Source organism: Miscanthus floridulus, chromosome 1 (assembly GCF_019320115.1).
Source record: "Miscanthus floridulus cultivar M001 chromosome 1, ASM1932011v1, whole genome shotgun sequence".
NCBI lineage: Eukaryota > Viridiplantae > Streptophyta > Magnoliopsida > Poales > Poaceae > Miscanthus > Miscanthus floridulus.
In genome coordinates this window covers 172,202,743-172,224,348 of record NC_089580.1, presented here as the reverse complement: position 1 = coordinate 172,224,348, position 21,606 = coordinate 172,202,743, and the positions used below count along the sequence as shown (strand labels likewise).

The following is a 21,606-nucleotide window of genomic DNA, read 5'->3' as shown; positions in this document are numbered from 1 at the left end:
TAAATCCTGCGCTCAAATAGACCCGTAAGAGCTAATTGGACGGGTTGGTTGGATGATGAGCTCTGGTGTCGCACAATAATTTCCGTCCCAGAGTTGTTTACTACTCCTGACTTAAAGCTAGGCAGATGTAAAAGTTGGAGGGGGAGAGGACAAGCGAACAAGTTCATTCATCAGCCAATTGAAAAGGTGTCGCGTTTGGTAGACGGGGGCATCATTCAGCACTAGAATTACGACCGGGAATTGGGGCTTTTACCTACTATTATTCCTCAAGCCTGGCATTAGGCGCATTGCATGTGTTTGTTCTGTTGGAAAAAGAATTAGATTGTTCTTGACACGCTGACACGCACCTAAGCCACAGTGAACAAACGAGCCATATGCCCATATATACATGCATGTCGCCTAACCTAACTCGGTGCATCTGCATTATGCTGCGCCACCGTATATATTCCACGTACGTACTGGAAGTTGACCTCAGACTCGGAGGTAGGAATGAACGACGATATTGCCGCAGAGTGTGGCACACGTACGCGGGCATTACCATTATACTGCAGATTAAATCTGCCAAAGTACTGGTGCGTAGAGTAGTTGTAAACTTATAATACGAGATCCTCGCATACAAATGCATAGGCCGTATTTTGGAGCAGGTGGTAACTGTCATTAGTTAATCTAACAAGCTAACCGGGGTTAGTAGTGGGGCCACGTGTTCCAAATGGCCTCAATCATTTTTGCTTTGTCTGAAAATGCCCTCTGAGATAGTATAGTAGTGTACAAAGCAAAAAAAAAAAACGCCGAGTTAGGATTAATAAAGAGGCTACCAATGGGATTGACCTGAACTGTGGACATAGTGAACTGAGATTTATTAAATTAAAGATGGAATGGAGGCTACAGTCGATATCTGATAGGATCTTCATTCGGCGCGGCTTGGAAGCTTCAATCCTTGCCTCCTTGGGACGTCGACCGATCCCACTTGAAGCCTCGAAAGACGGATGGAGCTAGAGTACTCGCTAGCAGCTAGGTGATCGATCATATGTCGATGCCGGCGATGATGCCGATCCCACGGTCGCGGCCGGGCCCCGGGCTCGTGTGCGAACTGCGAACAATATGCAACATGTCAATCATGCGTGCGACTGATGATCTCGATCTGTCATCGGAGACTCTATTCGGGAATCATAACAAAGTGGAACCTAAACCCGTAGAAAGCTACGTACTCCTCCGCGAGTCAGATCACGGATCGGCCGTCGGCGTCGCCTCGTCCCATCGTCCTCATGTTTAGGGCATGTTTGGTTACCCCGCTAAAATTTTAAATTTTAGCAACTTTAGCTACTAAACGGCCAAATAAATTGACTAAAAAGAACTAAAATAATTTAGTCATATTAATCACCCAAGAGCTAAAAATGGGTTAAAGTATCCAGTGGACAAGGATTGCTTCTTATTATTGCTGATCCTCCACTCTGATTTGGGCATTTATTAGAGATAATTTGATTTTTGTTGAACTACTTTAATAGTCTATAGTTACTTTTAGTCACTGGAACCAAATATGGGCGACTAAAATTTAGTTATTGGCTCCGGTAGCTATTAGTTCAGCAGCGAATGAGCAACAGTTGATGTACGCAGATCGGCCGCGCCGCGGGTACGAACAAGCCCGGCCAGCCGTCAGCATTTGGCTCTCAGCGCTTGTTTAGTTCTTTAAAAGTGCACTATGTAAAAAGAAGATTTTCCGTCACATCAAACTTGCTGTATATGCATGGAGTACTAAATGTAGACGAAATTAAAAATTAATTACACAGTTTGCTTTAACTTTGCGAGACGAATCTTTTGAACCTAATTAGTCAATGTTTGGACAATAATTCACAAATACAAACGAAATACTACAGTGAAGAATCATACACTATGCAAAATTTGTGGACGTAAACTTTGCTAAACTAAACGCGTCTGTCGATACGGGACCCACAGGATACCCCGCAAGAGAGAGAAGATCTAGTTCAACTAAGATTCTTCCCATGTAAATCTTAGTAGTAGAACTATCAAGTAATCCTACTAGGAAATCTCATTGTAAACCGACTAGGACTCTGGCCTCCTGACTATATAAAGGAGGGCAATGCTCCTGTCAAAGGGATAGACACACATAACCGACAGAACAGATCATAATCAATCTGACGCAAAGGCTAAGGCCGACTGGACGTAAGGTTATTACTCGATCTACGATTGAGGGCCTAAACCAAGATAAATCGGCTGTCTCTTGTGTAAACCATCGAGTTCGGCATACGCCGAAGCCCGAACATACTGCCCCGGATACCCCCGTGGCAGGCTATCGGTGGTAAAACATCGACAGCTGGCGCGCCAGGTAGGGGCTTTCGGTGACTTTGCTTCCGAGATCTCGATGGACCTCGACAACATAATTTTCCCGACGGGATCAACTTTCATCTTCGGCTCATGGATCTGCGAGGCAGACAACAACGGCAAGCTTCAAAGCCATCTCCTCGAAGATCTAGATCATCAAAACGAAGTTTCTATTTCAACAATTGCAACGGATCAGCTCACCAGAAGATTCGCGCAGCTCATAGTATCCGAGTCAAATCGGATTTCACGACCACTCGTATCCGATTCGAATTCAAGCTCCAAGGCGAAATTTTATCCGAGTGCTTTCAAGAAACCGAGTTCTTTTTTGACAAAATTCCAGAACACAACCCAAAACAACTCGGATTACCCCCAGAATTCTCTAAGAAGTCGAGTTCTTTTTCATTTGGGCTCGACAACATGACAAAATCCTATCAGGGACAGGTCGAAAGATTTTTCAATCCAAGATTCGGGATACCACTGACAGGAGCTCAGGAGGATCTCGTGCTAACGATAACATCGCAGAACTGTATCATCCACTGGCCGGATTCCGTTCCTGAGGGTAGCGGAACCCAACTAGTCGGCACAACAACAACAGCTATTTTACCTTACCAAGAAGGAGACTCGATCTATGACACCGAGGCATCCACTAAAGTTATCAGCGACTCCGACAGCATGAAAACTAACGCCAATAACAGAACGACTCATGCACGAGAAGTGCTCATGGTTCGACGACTGCGGTCACCATTAAATCCCCCGGAAGCACCCGATGTCAGATCATCAGATGAATCAGAATCCAACATATCACCCTTTGCCCTGGGCTACGACGGAGAAACAGATAGTCAGAGACAAGCTAGAGAAAGAAAAAACAAGTTGAAGCAAAGGCGCCAACACCGTGCTAGGCAACGCAGGGAAGCTTGGATCAGATACGAGTCAGAATTGGCTGAGTACGACAAAAGAAAATCGCAACGAGAAGTCGAAGGAAGACGCACGGTGAACACGCCTTATGATAAGATTCAAGAAGCATTAGAAGAACTCGGAGCAACTTCGCATCCTGGTGAGAAGTATGAACAGCTCCAGGACGTGCTCCGATCGATAATCCCGAGAACGCATGAAGAGAAAGCTCGATCAAGACTACCCGCCAGATCAACAACCCACCGGCAAGAAGATCAAAATCAAAGGAAATCCGCTTTCGAAAGACTTGGGCCGGGTGGAAGCCATGACGGAGGAAGTAGGAAGGAACATAACCAAGGCCACCGATTTGAACAACTAAGGAAGACTAGGAGCAGGGTATCTACCCAGACAACCTCGCAAGATTGTTCCCATCAAAACAACAGTTGGCCAGAGGAAGGCGCCGAATCTAAATTCAAAGAAACCAAGGCACACGACAGGTTCCCCTGCTTCGCGAACAAGCTCGCATTGGTGCGATTACCTCACAAATTCAAACCGTCTAATCACTCCAAGTATGATGGCAAAACTGAACCAAAGCAATAGCTCAGAATATATTCACAATCAATTGAACTAGCTGGAGGAGATGACGATATCAAAACCCTTTTCTTCCCCATGGCACTAGAGGCTATGCCCCTCCAATGGTTCGATAAACTAAATTCAGGATCTATCAGAAATTGGGAGGATTTGTAAAGAGCTTTTTGTGAGAATTTCGCAGGAATCATTACACACCCAATCACTCATGCAGAACTAAAAGGACTCAAGCAAAAGGGAGGTGAGAGTCTTAGAAACTACTATCGATGATTCGGTGAACTACGAGCTCAAATGCATGACATAACCGAACGAGAAGTAATTGAAGCTTTCTCTCACGGAATCATGGCTAGATGGCAATTTCAAGACTTCTGCAAAGAAAATCCAAGAAACAATGAAGAATTTAGACGTACAGTAGAAAAGATGATTACTGTAGAAGAAAAAACACGAGAGAGGTTCCCGGACAGAAGCAACCAAGACAACCCGGACAAGCAAAATCACTGAAATAGCAGACATCAAGAAAGAAAACGTAGACCAGACAATACTGTGGCAATGGCCGACAAATCAAAGAAGTTTCCCAAACCTAGAAGATATGATGACATTGAAAACATACGTTGCCCATTGCACCCTAGTGGGAGGCACACCATCGGAAATTGCTACACTTTCAATGATCGATACACAAGAAAAGATAGTAAGGAAAACATCAAAGAGGACAATCAGAAAAGAGAAGAAGACAACCACGAGGACAAAGGATTCCAAAAACTCAGGAGAACGGTAGCAGTGATTTTCTCAGGGGCTCCGGATTACAGAAGCAAACATCAAGAAAAACTAGCACTGCGGACCATTATGACAGCAGAACCGGCTACATCAAGATACCTCAATTGGTCGCAGTATCCTATCCAATTTACCAGAGAAGACCAATGGACTAGCGTGGGAAACGTAGGCCATTTTCCACTGGTTCTAGATCCGACTATTGCTGGTATGACCGTTACCAAAGTACTAATCGATGGAGGAGCTGGACTTAACATCATCTTTTCAGAAACTCTAAGGAAAATAGGACTACAACTCGCCGGGATGATTACGCCAACAAGCACACCTTTTTACGGAATAGTACCCGGCAAAGCAGCCATGCCACTCGGACAAATTACTTTACCTGTTACCTTTGGAACTCCTTCAAACTACCGAACAGAGTTTATCAAATTTGAAGTCGCCGACTTCGATTCATCATATCATGCAATCCTCGGACATCCAGCACTGGCCAAATTCATGGCAATACCACATTATCCGTACTTACTGCTTAAGATGCCAGGACCCAACGGTATCCTTTCTCTTCGAAGCGATTTAAAGCGCGCTTTTGACTGCGACGTTCAGGCGATCCAAATTGCAGCTAAAGCGCAAGCCGACAATAGAAGAAAAGAAATAGCCGCAGTCACTGCAGAAACAAGCCAAGAAGAATTAGAAATACCGGCTAAAAAGCCCAGCATCATCGCACCACCAAAAGAAGCCGACGTCAAGCAAATCGACTTAGGCACAGGTGATACCTCCAAGACAGCAACTATCAGTGCTCACCTCTCGGCAAAATAGGAACTCGCGCTCATCAACTTTCTTCGGGACAACAAAGATATCTTCGCTTGGAAGCCAGCCGACATGCCAGGAGTCCCAAGGGAGTTGGTTGAGCACAGAATTGATGTTAACAAAAGCTCCAAACCTGTAAAACAACGGCTACGACGATTCTCACCCAATAAGAAGGCAGCAATTAAAAAGGAAATAACAAAACTGATGGCAGCCGGATTCATCAAGGAGATCCTTCATCCAGATTGGCTAGCAAACCCGGTCCTTGTACAGAAGAAAAACACGGACGAGTGGCGTATGTGCGTCAATTACACAGATCTCAACAAACATTGCCCAAAAGATCCGTTTGGGCTACCACGCATTGACCAGATAGTTGACTCGACAGTAGGATCTGCGCTATTATCTTTTCTCAATTGCTATTCAGGATATCACCAGATCGCACTAAAAGAAGAAGACCAGAGCAAGACATCTTTCATCACCCCGTTTGATGCCTACTACTACAAGACCATGTCGTTTGGACTAAAGAACGCTGGCACCACGTACCAAAGAGCTATCCAGACTTGCCTTGGGAATCAAATTGGTGAAAATGTGGAGGCATATGTGGACGATGTGGTGGTGAAAACAAAGAACCCCGACACTCTAATTGAAGATTTAAAGCAAATCTTCGAAAACTTGAAGAAATGGAGATGGAAATTGAACCCAAATAAATATGTATTTGGAGTTCCCTCAGGACAACTACTCGGATTTTTGGTCAGTCAGCGCGGGATCGAAGCCAGCACCAAGCAAATTCGAGCTATAACAGAAATGGGCCCACCTAGAAGTGTCAAAGAGGTGCAGAAACTAACAAGATGCATGGCGGCCCTCAACCGTTTCATATCAAGACTCGGCAAAAAGGGGTTACCTTTCTTTAAACTACTAAAGAAGACAGACAAGTGATAAAAGGAAGCACCAATAAAAACCAGAGGAAGGAAGATAAAAGCCAAAAAGATAAAACTAGAATCTACTCACCCGACTACTTTTTTCTTTGCGAAGCCAAGAGAAAGCCTCGCAGGGGGAACCACGACGGCGAAGACGTCCCCGCCACCCGGTGACGGGAGCGGGACAGCCGACAACGGAGCTGCGGAAGAAGCCGGGGCTGGAGCCGTGGAAGAACTCTGCACCGGAGGAGCGGTACAGCTCGGGACAGAGGAAACCAAAGAACTCGACACCAGAGCTTCAGAAGAAGTCGGCGCGGGAGCCTCGGAAGAACTCACACCCGACCTCCGATTACTTCAAAAAGTTCAAGACTAAAATTCAAAACAAAGAGGAGAAATTCAATGCAACAAGAATATGAAAAACAACTCACCGTCGCATGATGAGGGGGACTTCATCATCCTCTTCTTCCTCAGCCAACGAAACCAGAGCACCTACTGAAAAGGAGATGAAAAGTACTTGGTTCAAGAGAGAAACATGAAAATAAAAGAACAAAGAGTATTAAATGTGCTCATCTAAGAGCATGCTAACAACAACTGGAGTACCTGAGGGAGTACTTGGTTTGCGAGGCCTCTTGGAGACAGGCAAGCTAGATGAAGACCCGTCCATTCGCCCCCTCTTCGGGACACTGCGAGGACCGCGAGGGACTAGACGAGTGTCGATGTTTTACCACCGGCAACCCACCATGGGAGTACCCGGGGCGGTGATTTGTTTGGAGGGGTATCGGCGTTTGCAGGAACTCGATGGTAAACGCAGGGAGACAACGATTTATACTGGTTCAGCACGCCAGAAAATCACGGCGCCCTACGTCTAGTGTGGGGTGGATAGTATATTGCGCCCTGCGCTATTTGTTGTGTTGCGAGGTATGTTGTGGTTATGTCTGTCGCTCCTGTGTCTCTTATCTACCGATCTAGGGACCCCTGCCCTCCTTTATATAGTCCAAGAGAGACGGGAGTCCTAATCGGTTACAAAGTAGAGATCCTAGTAGGATTATGTGTAACTAGTTCTAGTAGGATTACATGTAGGGAATCCTAGTTGGACTAGGTCTTCTTCTCTCTTCTCCGTGCGAAACCCCATGGGTCCCATATCGACAAGCCCCCGAGCATCTCATGGATGAGCTTCGGAAGCCTTCTTGTTCTTCTTGGTCTTCGTTGAGTTGTTGTAAATCCGTTCGAGGTTCTTCTTGAAGTGAAACCTTGAGATGGTCTTCTTTGTCTTTTCTTCGGCTGATGTGCACTTTTGGATAAAAGTGCACTCAGTGAGTGTAGCCTCCGAGCCTCTTGCTTGTTGGGACAAGAAGCCAGAGGGTCCCTTTAGTCTTCTTGGTTGCTCCGAGTTCTTTTTCGATGGGTGCAATTTTTCGTAAAAATTGCACTCACTGAGTGTAGCCCCCGAGCCTCTTGCTTTTGCTTGCAAAAGTTGGAGGGTCCAGATTCTTGTCTTCAAAAAAAAATTTGGAGTTATGTATCCCGCAGCTCCCGAGCCTTCTCCGAGTACTTTTCTTTAGAATAGAAATCGGATGAAGGGTCTTGATGTGTTGTCTTTGTTGTAGTCTTGAGTACTTGTATTCTTGGTCTTTCATCCTTGAATTCGAGCCCCCGAGCATAGTTGAAGCGAATGTCGAGCCCCCGAGCTTAGTTTTTTGACTAAGCCGTGATGCTCTTCCGAGTTGTTTTTTATTCAATGAGGTCGTTTCTAGACTTCTCTGGTTCTTGATGTCCCTCTTCCAGGTTGTTTGCACTTCGTCCAGATTCTTTCTAAATTTGTATGTACCTCATCCGGGTTGTTTTTTTATCAATCCGGGTTCTTTCTGAAATGTTCTTCCAGGTTGTTTTTGATTCATCCGGGTTCTTTCTGATCTTGTCTTGGTTCTTGCCGCACCTCTTCTGGGTTGTTTGCACTTTGTCCAGGTCCTTTCTGAACTTGTATGTACCTCATCCGGGTTATTTTCTGATCAATCCGGGTTCTTTCTGAATTTGTCTTGGTACTTGCAGCACCTCTTCGGGGTTGTTTGCGCTTCGTCCAGGTTCTTTCTGAACTTGTATGTACCTCATCCGGGTTATTTTCTGATCAATCCGGGTTCTTTCTGAATTTGTCTTGGTACTTGCAGCACCTCTTCGAGGTTATTTGCGCTTCGTCCAGGTTCTTTCTGAACTTGTATGTACCTCATCCGGGTTGTTTTCTGATCAATCCAGGTTCTTTCTGAATTTGTCTTGGTACTTGCAGCACCTCTTCGGGGTTGTTTGCGCTTTATCCAGGTTCTTTCTAAATTTGTATGTACCTCATCCGGGTTGTTTTCTGATCAATCCGGATTCTTTCTGAATTTGTCTTGGTACTTGCAGCACCTCTTCGGGGTTGTTTGCGCTTCGTCCAGGTTCTTTCTGAACTTATATGTACCTCATCCAGGTTGTTTTCTGATCAATCCGGGTTCTTTCTGAATTTGTCTTGGTACTTGCAGCACCTCTTCGGGGTTGTTTGCGCTTCGTCCAGGTTCTTTTTGAATTTGTATGTACCTCATCCGGGTTGTTTTCTGATCAATCCGGGTTGTTTCTGGACTAGCTCTCAGGAGCGTGTTTTCCTAATCTCATGGTACCGATGTAGCTCCCCTGCATGTTAAACATAAAAATATGTTGTAAATGACATTCCAGATATGAAGTGGAGAGCATGTCCCATATCTGAATAATCAATCAGGAGCGGGCCCCGGCATTATGAAATGCATATAAACTTTTTGCGTCTTGCTCTTGCTAGGCCATGCAAATTCCTCAGGTAGTGTCCTGTTACGTTTAAGCACTTAAATCTCTGGCGTATGGTTCAGAGGTTCATGACGTGACCATGTGAGCCTGGTACTCGGTTCGTGACCGTCCATGTGAGTAGACAAGCTTCACGGATTAAGGCGTGTTCTACCTGAGGAATTCGGCGACCGTTACGAGAAGACCTAGAGCGCTATGTTTGCTCGCATGATGATTTTTTTGTATGTTGAGCACTATGTTTGCTCGCATGATGATTTTTTGTGTCTTCCCTTGCTAGGTCGATTAATTTCCTGGGTAGTAGCCTGTTATGTTTAAGCACTTGAATCTCGCGTTTGGTTCAGAGGTCCATTGACGTGACCACCCGTATGGTTCAGAGGTTCTTTGACGTGACCATCCATATGGTTCAGAGGTTCATTTGACGTGACCATCCATTCGAGAAAACAAGCTTCACGAATTAAGGCTTACTATCCGAGGAAACTAACAGCCGTTAGGGAAAGATGATATGGCCACAGAGGCATACGAATAATATCCGAAATGTAAAAAATTAAAGCGTTACTTAGCTTGGTTCATGGCAGAGTTGTCCATCACCGCAGCCGAGTTGTTTGCGTTGCATTCGGCGCGGCGTGCAGCCAAGTAGTTGGAAGGAGATTTGATAGCTCTCTTGTCGCCGGATGTAGTCGAACAGCTTGAAGTAGTCGAACAGTTCTGTCGAGTACTTTGCTGATGAAGTAAACCGGCTGAGCGATCACGGTTTTTTTTACAACAAGCGATCGCGGTAGGTTGAGTACTCGGAACAACTCAGAACCCGTCGCGTGTACTCTGAAGTCACTGCCGAGTATCAGGAAGCCGTTGTCGAGTACTCGGTTGAGTCCGAGTAGTGGGAGTAGTCCATCAAGCGTCACACGGTAGAGTCATCGAGTTGTTGTTGTGATCGGCGCTGACGGCGTGGGGGCGGTGCACCCTTCCAGCTTGACGTGAGCCTTCTTGTTGACCCCCTCCCTTTTTTTTGAGGCAGTCGTAGACATCTGTTCGTGCATGAATATATACACGTATACATTGCCATTGGCCTTGCTTTGCTTCGTCATCTTGGCTTGCATGGTGAGGTAAGTTGCTCCCTGGTAGATTCTTGAAGGAGCCGAGTTGTCGTCGTGTGCATGTAGCCGAACAACCCGGTGGATCTTGATGCAGCGATGCAATTTGCTTGTGGTCTTGGACATCTTGTTAGCTTCTGGCTTGGTTCTGATTTGACTGGATGGCTTGTTATGTATGCACGTGTATGTACACCTTCTTTATTTGCATCTTGAAGTGGTTGGACATCGTGGTGAGTTCTTGTCATCTAGTTCTTGACCGGATCCGTTCCGGTTGAGTTGTCAATGTGCCTTCTCCATGTATATTTGCATATATACGCGTATATGAAAAAACCAAATATTAATACGCTGATTGCTTTTGGCTAGCTTGTTGCTTGTGTCATCCTTGTAGCATCCTTTGCATGTACTTTGAGCAGATGGATATCGTCTTGTCTGTCATAGTAGAATTTGTATCCGATGCCAGGACATTTTGCTTGATACAGTACTCGGCTTGGATAGAATTGGCCCTAGGACTTATACGTGCTTGCTTCTAAACATTGTATTAGTTTGTGTACGGAATCTTTGTAGCTTTGCTGATGTATACGTCATCCCATATTTTCTCTTATGAATCTGCCTGATGTCGTCTTGCTCTGTGTCCTATTCTAGATAGGTTATCCGTGATGGAGTTGAATCATCCTGGAGTTGAGTAAATTAATTCTATTCGGACTTGGCACCGTGATCAGACCGAAGCTGATTCTAGTTCGGCTTGCACTTGTCCTCCAGTGGCTCCGTGTACCGCCCAGCTGCTTGTACTATGCCTCGAGACGTTGGGTTGCTGTTAGTGTACGCGCACCTTCCCAGTGGTAGCCTGAACGATCGATTGGATGTACGAGGACGTCGCCGAGAACATGCGCTTCAGCGAGTTGTCGAATGATGCCAATGATAGCCGTGGCGAATCTTGATTTTGAGGTCCACTGAGCTCTCGAACGCAAAGCGCCGAGGTCCCCTACCTGGTGCGCCAGCTGTCGATGTTTTACCACCAGCAACCCGCCACGGGAGTACTCGGGGCAGTGATTTGTTCGAAGGGGTATCGGCGTTTGCAGGAACTCGATGGTAAACGCAGGGAGACAACGATTTATACTGGTTCGGCACGCCGGAAAATCACGGCGCCCTACGTCCAGTGTGGGGTGGATAGTATATTGCGCCCTGCGCTATTTGTTGTGTTGCGAGGTATGTTGTGGTTATGTCTGTCGCTCCTGTGTCTCTTATCTGCCGATCTAGGGACCCCTGCCCTCCTTTATATAGTTCAAGAGAGACGGGAGTCCTAATCGGTTACAAAGTAGAGATCCTAGTAGGATTATGTGTAACTAGTTCTAGTAGGATTACATGTAGGGAATCCTAGTTGGACTAGGTCTTCTTCTCTTTTCTCCGTACGAAACCCCATGGGTCCCATATCGACAACGAGGAACATATTCTTCATATACATCAACAAATCTGAGAGAAACCCCAGGAAGGGCTGTAAAGGTTTGAGACTTACTAATTACAGAAGTACCAGCTAGACGATCCCCAGTCTCCGCCACGGCAGGGAGAACATCAGGGGGCATCAGATCGACAAAGTTCCGCCCAAGCTCCTACGAAAAAAGATAAGACACCGAGACAAGGAAAAGCTAAGCAAGAACGGATGCAGCAAGAGTACATAAAGAACTCAAACAAAAAGATAGACAACTCACAGCTGGGGGCGGGTTGATGGCTGAGAACTCAGAGACGGCAGGAGGAATGACGCTCACTCCTTTCAGCATCTTCTGGAGGCGCTCGAGTACCTCCTCACCGGTCAGCTCAAGAGCTGGGACCATGCGTGAAGGATCCTCGGCCCTAGAATACTCAAAGCCGAGATGCTCCCGCTCTTTCAAAGGCTGAACCCGGCGACGAAGGAAGCTTGAAACAATACCAAAACCGGTCAAACCCTGCTGTTTCAGCATGCTAATCCTATCAAGGAGTGGCTGGATCGCTTGAATCTCAGCAGGTGACTCAAGCTTCTTGTCCCATCGGTCATTCACCACAGGACCAGATCCAGAGTGAACGACAAGAGAAGGGATCAAATTGGCAGCGTAGAACCACTCGCCACGCCAATCTTTGACAGAATCAACCAGGTCATAATCAAAAAACTTAATTTTGAGACCCTGGCGAAATTGAATCCTGCAACCGCCGAGGGCGCTGGTTTCTTCACGGCGGGGTTGAGGTTTTAGATGAAAGAAAAAGCGAAAAAGAGATAGAGAAGGAGGGATCCTAAGGAAGGCTTCACAAAGGTGAACAAAAACAGAAAGATGGAGAACGGCATTGGGGGTTAGATGGTTTAGACTAACCCTGAAATAACCAAGAAACTAATGAAGGAAGGCGGAAGCAGGAAGACAAAGTCCAGCGCGGACAAAGGAAATAAAAAGGACAATCTCACCAGGACCCAGAGCCGGAACCCGATGCTCGCCCGAAACTCTCCATTCAGCGATGACTTTGCTTTAGATTAAGCCGTCGCTAACGAGCTCGCACAGCTGGTCTTCATTTGTTGTTGGAGCCGGCCAAACCTTCTGAGCTACCCTCATGGCCACGAACTCCTGGTTTTCAATCAAAGACAGGGATGACTCCTCATCCACGAAGGTCGCCTGAGACTTGCTTGCGGTTTTCTTCTTTCCCATGAACTGGCGGAAGCAAAAAAGGCACTAAGGAAGATGAAGCTAGAATGATGGTGCTCGGGTGATGGCGACAATGACGGCGGCGGATTTCTGAGAGCTAGGGTTTAAAGGCAAGAGCTGGACGACAAGGGAAAGGAAGATAAAAGGTCTTTAAATAGATTTTTCAGTGATACAAATGGCCCACAAAGCCCGTTAAAACATAATGTGGGAACGCAACGGTCCATTTACCGACGCAGCTAAAATGATGGAGGGCACGAATCCTCACAACGGTATGAACCAACGGGCAGATTTCAGACTTATCCGTCCAACGCCACGGCAGGGTTATCAGATTGATACAAGAACAACCCGTCAAACCAAGAAGAAAGAAAGAAGAAAGAAAGGGCTACCTCACGAGGAACAAAAGAACCCGGTTATGTAAGAAAGAACTCGGTAGTCTCACGAACGACAGGGATCATAACAGAAAAGTCAAAGACAACTCAGAAGACAAGATTCGTTACATTACAAGCGACTTCAAAAATAGAAGATTACAAATCTTACAAGACCCAACGAACTCGGCACCACGAAAAGCAAAGTAGCAAAGAGGAACATGGACACGACTAGGCTCTAGAATGACTACGTGTCCCAAATTGCTACTCGGAAGGACAAACCGCCATCAGTTACACTGTTTTCTTCAAAGGACGGACGCAGTGCATCCAAGGCAGAAATCAACAGCACGGTAGGGCAACGTGGAGCATAGAAGGCTGGCAGACATCTGTCTACCCAAGACCGATGTGATGCTGGATATGGTGTTGATCTGCACCGGACGGTCTCAAGACAGGCGACGAGAATCAACCCAGAACTGCCGGATGAAGGAACGAAGCCCACATCACAAGACTTCCTCCAACTACCACCACGTATATCCTGGCACAATGCTGTCGCGGAATTAGCCTACCTCTAATCCCTATCACAAGACTTCCTCCAGCTACGATAGAACACACAGGAACTACAAAACAAGCCCGGGGGCTGCTCTACTTCACAAACTATCATGTTCATGACCACCAAGGTTTCAACAGAATATCCAATGAACGAAAACAAGCACTCCGGGACAGTATTTATAGACCAAAGGATCGGCGCACATGGACTAGGAGTACCAACGAAATAAGCCTAACAAAGGACACAGTGAAAAGATAGAACTCAATAATAGATGACTCAGGCGAGAGGAAGCAGTACTCGAAGATGGGCATATTCGGAAGAATATACCAGCACAGTACAACCCGTGAACAAAAGGCATTTACACTCAACCACCACCATACAACTATATCTGGCAACAGCAGACCATCAAAGAATACGCCAGGACATCGCATCCGATTTCTTCCTGAACAAAACAACATGGATATACGCTCGGAGGCTCGACCAGCACCATAGCCTAATCAACACTAAGCTAGGGAACCCGGTTTTCATTTCAACTACTTCCGGAGGCTCGAAACCAAAGACAAAGGATCAAGAATACAAGAAACTCAAGACTACAACGACGATGATACATCAAGACTCTTCATCCGACTTCTTTTCTAAAGAGAAAAACTCAGAGAAAGCGCGGAGCTGCGGGATAAACCCAAAATCACGAGGCTCGTATACTCAGTGAGTGCAATTTCACCAAAAAGGAACCCGAACATAAGCTCGGAGGCTACATGCCGCAAAACTACTCGGATGATGGTTTAATCCAAGACTAAAAGGCCGCTTCGGAAGGATGCCGCGAGACTACTCGGACGATGGTTTAATCCAAGTCTTGGGGACTACTTCAGAACACAAATTTTCAAACAACATAAAGGATCAAGACTCTCCAACTTTTTGATCCAAATAGCAAGAGGCTCAGGGGCTACACTCAGTGAGTGCATTTTTTCTTCGAAAAAGCGCACGTCACCAAAAGACTTCCTCAACACAGACCATTTCAAGACATTACGACAAAAAGAACCCGGAACGAGCCATATTCGAGTTCTTTTTGATAAAACTTCAACGAACAATCGGAACAACTTCAAGACAAGATTCTCCAGCTTCTTGTTCCAAATAACAAGAGGCTCGGGGGCTACAACCAGATGGATGTATTTTTTCTTCAGAAAAGCACTCACCACTCAAAGATCCTAAGAAGCGCTACAAGATTTCACTCCAGAAAGTACTCGGATGACATCTTATTCCTACTCAACAAGACTTGAAGGGGCAGAGCGAGACTTTTAGAGCTCAACCATGAAGTGCTCGGGGGCTTGTCGATACGGGACCCACAGGATACCCCGCAAGAGAGAGAGAAGATCTAGTTCAACTAGGATTCTTCCCATGTAAATCTTAGTAGTAGAACTATCAAGTAATCCTACTAAGAAATCTCATTGTAAATCGACTAGGACTCTGGCCTCCTGACTATATAAAGGAGGGCAATGCTCCTGTCAAAGGGACAGACACACATAACCGACAGAACAGATCATAATCAATCTGACGCAAAGGCTAAGGCCGACTGGACGTAAGGTTATTACTCGATCTACGATCGAGGACCTGAACCAGGATAAATCGGCTGTCTCTTGCGTAAACCATCGAGTTCGGCATACGCCGAAGCCCAAACATACTGCCCCAGATACCCCGTGATAGGCTAACATCGACAGCGTCCTTACATTATCTTCAAAGCTTGGAGGAGCTATAGCTAGGCAGCTACTACTAGTAGTAGGCAGTTTGCATGACTGTACATCGTACGACTTCAGTTCTCGGGCCGCTGGACGGATGTACGTACTAGCGTGAAGACCGGGCGGTCGACCGAGGTGCAGTGTGGTCCGGAAAAGTGGCCGGACAAGAGTTCCTGTGGTATGCTCATGGCAGAACTGTGGTCGAATCTGAGGACCGACCGAGGGTAATAACAGTAACAGCCGACGCCGATCTAGAATGCTGTGTGGTTCAACGGTCAAAATGTCTGACGTGCCGATCGATCTCTCCAGGGAACCTGGTTCGATCGGCTCATCGGCCAAAACAAAAGAGAACGTGCCTGTGCCGACCCTGCCACCCTGGTAGCTGCTTTCGGGCTCTGCTCGGATACTTTGGACACTGCAAGTATCCAACTCTTAGACCATCAAGCATTCAAGCATCAGGAATATAAAAAAAAAGCGTTCAAGCATCTGAAAATCGCAATCTAAAAAAACATCTGCCGAAAACGAGAAGTTCTCTGCACCAAGATTTTAAGCGCACGTAAATGGAAATAAACCGCGTCCGTCCCCTGTAACAGAGACGGTGAACTGCAGAACACCATGGGCATCTCGAGACCGTTGCGGACCCGTCTCTGCGGCAGGCGGCAGGCGGCACGGCCCACGCGGCTCCGCTCCCGTCCTTCTCACCGACGCCGGCCTTTATAAGCACCCCGCCCCGCGCAGACTCCACTCGACTCGCATTCGTCCGTCCGTTCATTCCCCTCTTCCCCGCCCGTCTCACTTTGCATGCACATGGAACTAGCGCCGCCGCTGCCGCCAATGGACGTCGCCCACCACCACCACGACCCCGCGCCCGCGCCCTTCTCCCCGCTCTCCTCCGACGCCGCCCTCTCCCCGCACTTCCCTCCCGCGCTCGCGAACGCCGGCGCCGGCGCGCTGGACCTGTCCTTCACCTCCACCGCCTCCGCCTCCACCTCGTCCTTCACCACCGCCACCACCTTCAGCGCGCGGAGCTCGCTGTCGCTGCCGTCCTTCTCCTCCTCCACGTCGCTCTCCCCGCGCCCGCACTCCTCCTCCGCGTCCCCGCACTGGGCGCACCTCGCCGCGGCGCGCGCCGCCACGCCCGACGGCGTGCTCCGCCTCGCGCACCTCCACCTCGTCCGCGAGCTCGGCCACGGCCACCTCGCGCGCGTCTTCCTCTGCCGCCTCAAGAGTTCCCCGCCGTCGTCCCCGCTCTTCGCGCTCAAGGTCGTCGACCTCCGCGACGACGACCCGTCCCGCGTCTCCCACGTGCTCGCCGAGTCGCGCGTCCTCTCCTCGCTCGACCACCCCTTCGTGCCCACGCTCTACGCGCGCCTTGACGCGGGGCGCTACGCCTGCTTCCTCATGGACTACTGCTCCGGGGGGGACCTGCACGCGGTGCTCCGCCGCCGCCCGGGCGCCCGCCTGCCCGTCGCCGCCGCCAGGTTCTACGCCGCGGAGGTGCTGCTCGCGATCGAGTACCTCCACGCGCTCGGCTTCGTGTACCGCGACCTCAAGCCCGAGAACGTCCTCCTCCGGGGCGACGGCCACGTCGTGCTCTCCGACTTCGACCTCGCGCTCCCGGCGTCCGTGGAGCCCGCCGTCCGCCGCCGGCAGGTGCGGAAGCAGAGCCGCCGCAGGAGGATCAACACCCTGCTTCTTCCATCATGCTTCTCTGGCCCCCGCAATGGCGGCGACGACGACGAAGAGGAGATCGACGCCAAGGAGCGGTTCGAGTTCGTGGCCGAGCCGACGGCGGCGAGCTCCAAGGACTGCGTGGGCACACACGAGTACCTCGCGCCGGAGCTCGTGAGCGGGAGCGGCCACGGCAACGGCGTCGACTGGTGGGCCTTCGGCGTCTTCCTCTACGAGCTCGTCTACGGCCGCACGCCCTTCAAGGGCCACACCAAGGAGGTCACACTCAAGAACATCCTCTCCAAGCAGGTGGCCTACCCTCAGCTCGACGGCGTGGCCGCCGATGCCTCCCAGCTGCGGGACCTCGTCGGGCGGCTGCTCGAGCGTGACCCGCGCCGCCGCATGGGCGCCACGCGCGGCGCCGCCGAGATCAAGCGCCACCCGTTCTTCGCCGGCGTGGACTGGGCGCTCATACGGTGCGTGGCGCCACCGGTGGTGCCGGACAAGGACGCCGCCCCCCCCGCGGGCGGTGACAGGAAGGCGGCCAAGCTCGGGAGCTGGAGCAGCATGAGCAGCAACTGCAGCAGCAAGAAGCGGAAGAGCAGCAGCTTCGGGAGGAGATCCAACTGCGAGGAAAGGCAAGGGGTTTTCCGCAAGCTCATGAGTTGGAGCCAGGAGAGCGGATCCAACAAGATCAAGACGACCAACAAAGTAAAATGAATGAAAACGAAGTGTCCTTTTGTTGCTAGTTTGGTGTGATTTTTCGGGGGTTGCTGGGGTTTCGTTTTGTGCCCGGCCTTAGGTTACTTAATTTGTTAGTCTACTAGCAGTACATGTATAGAGTCAGTGGTGTGGATCGTGGATTTGATCGAGCTGTACAAATAGCGAGGCGATGTATATGTCACTGAGTTGATCAGTTGACAAGGTTTGGGCCATGTTCAGGCATGGAGAAACTTCATCCCTTGTTTGGCAGTAAAAAAGTTTAGCTCTCCTTCTTTTATGTTACATATGCGTGCCGTGCTGATGTGGGAACTGGAAACCAAAGTGGAGATTCAGTTCTGATAATTTGGCTGACTGACTTGTCACAAGTTACTACTCCTACATGTCAACGTCAAGTTCCTCTGGCATATCCGTCACAAACTCCTTTTGCCCGGGGTAAAACGATGCAAATGTTTTGAACAGATCGCCGTAATTAGTGCTAAGAAAACAAACTCGGAGCTTGATTTTCAGACCCGTGTAAATACTTTTTTTACACAAATCTGTCTAGTAATTTCAGGATAAGGAGCTATAGCAGACTGCTAGTACTCTCTCTAGCTGCTAGCTTATCGTCCAGATCCAGGTGTCCGTCGCTTCCAAGGACGGAAATTAAAACGAGGGCGTCGTCACGTCACTTGGCGGCCGCGCGCCTCGACGGCTCGGTATGGAACGGCGGCCCACCAGCGCCAGAAACCTACAAATTTCAATCCAAAAGCACACAAAACCACTTCAATTCCTCAATCTGAGCCCCATCGCCGATCGGTATCTCCTGCTGCGCGATGCCCAAATCAAATCACTGGCGACGGCAGTAATATCTCAGCATGCATGTCCGATCGATCCAGAGAGAAGAAACCACGACACGATTTCTGCAGCTCACGCTACATGCCGTTCGGTCGCGCTGGCGCTGCGATCTGGCGAGTGCTGTAGCGACTAGCGAGCGAGGGGAGGCGGCGCATGCATGGTACGCGTCCCGCGCCGGCGGAGGCGCACGAATCGCAGCGCCTGCGGGGCGCCACGCCGCCACGGCACCGCACCCGCCGCGAGGTCCCAGCGGCATCGGCCGGCGCACAGTGGTCGATTCGGCGACGCTGGCGCGGGAGTTCGGCGGGACGCGATGCGAATAACAAACATGCGAAAAGTGGCTTGCCAAGACTGAGAGGGATGCCATTGCCATGCCAGCGGGAGCATGCGGATATTACAAGGAAAAAGCTCGAAAAGAGGGGGGCAATTCTGCCTTTGTGCACTTTTGCTCGCTTCTATGCAACGGACGGACGGAATGCATGCAGCGCCCGGCCGTACCTATCTTCTACCTTTGTCTTCGCCTGATGCTGGCTCACTTTTCGTCTCAGTCGCCTGAGCGGAGCGAAGCACGCGCGGCCTCAAATTCATGCGTGCATGCGAGTCAGTGAAGGAATGTGCGCTGCGCGCACCAGTTCACTCCAATCACATTATATGATACGCCGGCGTCCAGACTCGAGAGAATCTGAGGCTTTGAGAGGTTGCTGCCAAATTCACAATCGTTGCGAAATGATGCGTGCATGGATCGTCCTAGCATGTTGTAGGAGAGTAGTGTTGGGCCGATGTCTGTTGTATCGGAGATGGGGAGCAGTGTTGGGCCGGAGTCGGCCCTCCCCGAATTGACAACCACCAAGTGTCAGACGACAGTTGAACACGTTCAAAGAACATCGGTTGTCGCACGGATGTAAACAAAACAATGGGGGTGAAGTTGGAATCTGAACGTACAGTACCGTAGAAAAACAAAAAACTCATCGGTTTTAGATGCTCACCTATTGTCAGAAACTCTCGGTAGGACGTAGTAGGAGTAACAAACAAATCACGCTCTCGTCAGAAGTACAGTTCGGACAATTTCTGCCCATCGGTTTCCTAAAATACAGGTACTGAATCGTGGATTCTCTACTCACGGTCGCGCGGAGGCGCAGATTGGGACTGTCGAAATCCAGGTGCATGCATGCTGCACGCCATGAACCGTCGGAAGGATGAACCGTAACTCCCCCCCAAGGCTGCAGGCTGCAGTCACGAGCTGCGCGCGAACTGTGCCCGGCCGCGTGCAGTGCAGTACCCCACGACGCACGCAATAATCGAGTGGGGCAGATTCAACCGCCGGCCGGCTCGCTGCTTCTGCTTGCTTCGGACACTGGATCCATCGGCACGAGACACGGCCGGCGACGCGTCACATGCTCACGAGTCGCGAGCCCTCCCAGCTCTAGTGGTGGTACTATTCTCATCAAGCCATCCCCACGACGTCGTAGCGTGCTAATCATATATATATATATATATGATAATATGAATATGAATGACCCTCCCTCCGTCCTCGTTGCCTGAAAATTACGTATTTCCTTTCCTTCTCTTCGTTCGTGCCTCCGCCTTTTCTTCTCAACCCGGAATGTCGTCTTTACCGGCACCACATTCCGTCGCCTTTTGGACCAATGCAGGCCGGGCTTTATACCTTCAATCTCGATCCTGATGCTTTGCTTGCTAACGTATAGACACATAGCGTACCTTGTTGATTCATCATAAAAAAAATGTATACATGCAGAAAACCTTAACGACTCACCCGCGGTAACAAAGTAGTTTTGACAAGGACGGGAGATGATGATGACAACAGAGAGGACGTTGTAGGTGTGCGTATACAGAGAGAAAATAGTCTTTGGGTTAGTTCTCTGGCAACTGGCAATGGCATGGTCTGCTGCTCACACATGGACTTTCATAGCATAGCATACCCCAGCTGTATTATATTCGATCGGGATATATATTAGAATAGAGCTGATCGCAGCAATTTAGAGAGCCGTCCACAGCAGCTGATGAGAGAAAAAAAAAATAAAGTAAAAGAAGGAACTGGTTAACAAATTCTGTACCGTTAAGCACGAGGGAGCATCACGATCTACTAATAATTCAGTGAGCATTATGATCATAAGCAGCATATGACTTAATGCAGCCAATTCTATATTCTATTCTGTCTATCCGACTATCCCTCTGGGATGCGCTGCTACCTGCAAGCAAAGCGCCACTGCCATTGCCAATCTGCCATTAAGCATGCATGCATCTAATTTGACACGGTGATCCGAGACGAGATTCCCCCCCTAATTTGACATTCATCTAATCATTTCTCATGGGACTGCGCCAACTTGACATAAACATATCGGGCCTTGTCTTGGCGCAGGACAGCACCAGGACGTGCTACCTGCGTGGCTGTGTGGGTTAGTTGGATGGATGTTCTAGCCTGTTCGGGAGGCCGTAAATGCTGGCTGGTTTGGTGTGAGAGAAAAATATTGTTCCCGGCTGGAAATTTACGATCGTTTACGAGTTCGTTACGCGTAATTTATTCAGATCGGTAGACTTGGATCGGCCGGGAGCATGCATGCTAGCTGAGCTTGTCCATCCCTGCCTGCCTGCCTTCCTTTGGTGAGCATGAACGATTTTGCACGTTGAAACAGGTACGTCTGCCCCTGATCATCTGTGATTTAGGAGGGCCTGATGAGATGGGTGTAAAATTCAGCCACCTGCTGGAATTATGAGTACCAGTACTTTGTAGCGTAGCAATTGTTCTGTAACTGCAGCTATACGTACGACCTTATTTCTGTTCCTTGTTTCCTTGTGTCACTAACAACCAGATTAATTGGTCATCTCGCAACAGCAAAAAAAAGGTGCG

The 21,606-nt window shown here is 48.9% G+C and overlaps 1 protein-coding gene across 1 annotated transcript; it reads left to right on the top strand.

The window, feature by feature from the left end:
* The first annotated feature begins 16,269 nt into the window (after positions 1–16,269).
* On the top strand, positions 16,270–18,175 carry LOC136502325 (serine/threonine-protein kinase WAG1-like). The gene has a single exon (XM_066497776.1). It carries the CDS (start codon positions 16,311–16,313, stop codon positions 17,898–17,900), a length of 1,590 nt encoding a protein of 529 aa, XP_066353873.1. The 5' UTR covers positions 16,270–16,310; the 3' UTR covers positions 17,901–18,175.
* The last annotated feature ends 3,431 nt before the right edge of the window (positions 18,176–21,606 follow it).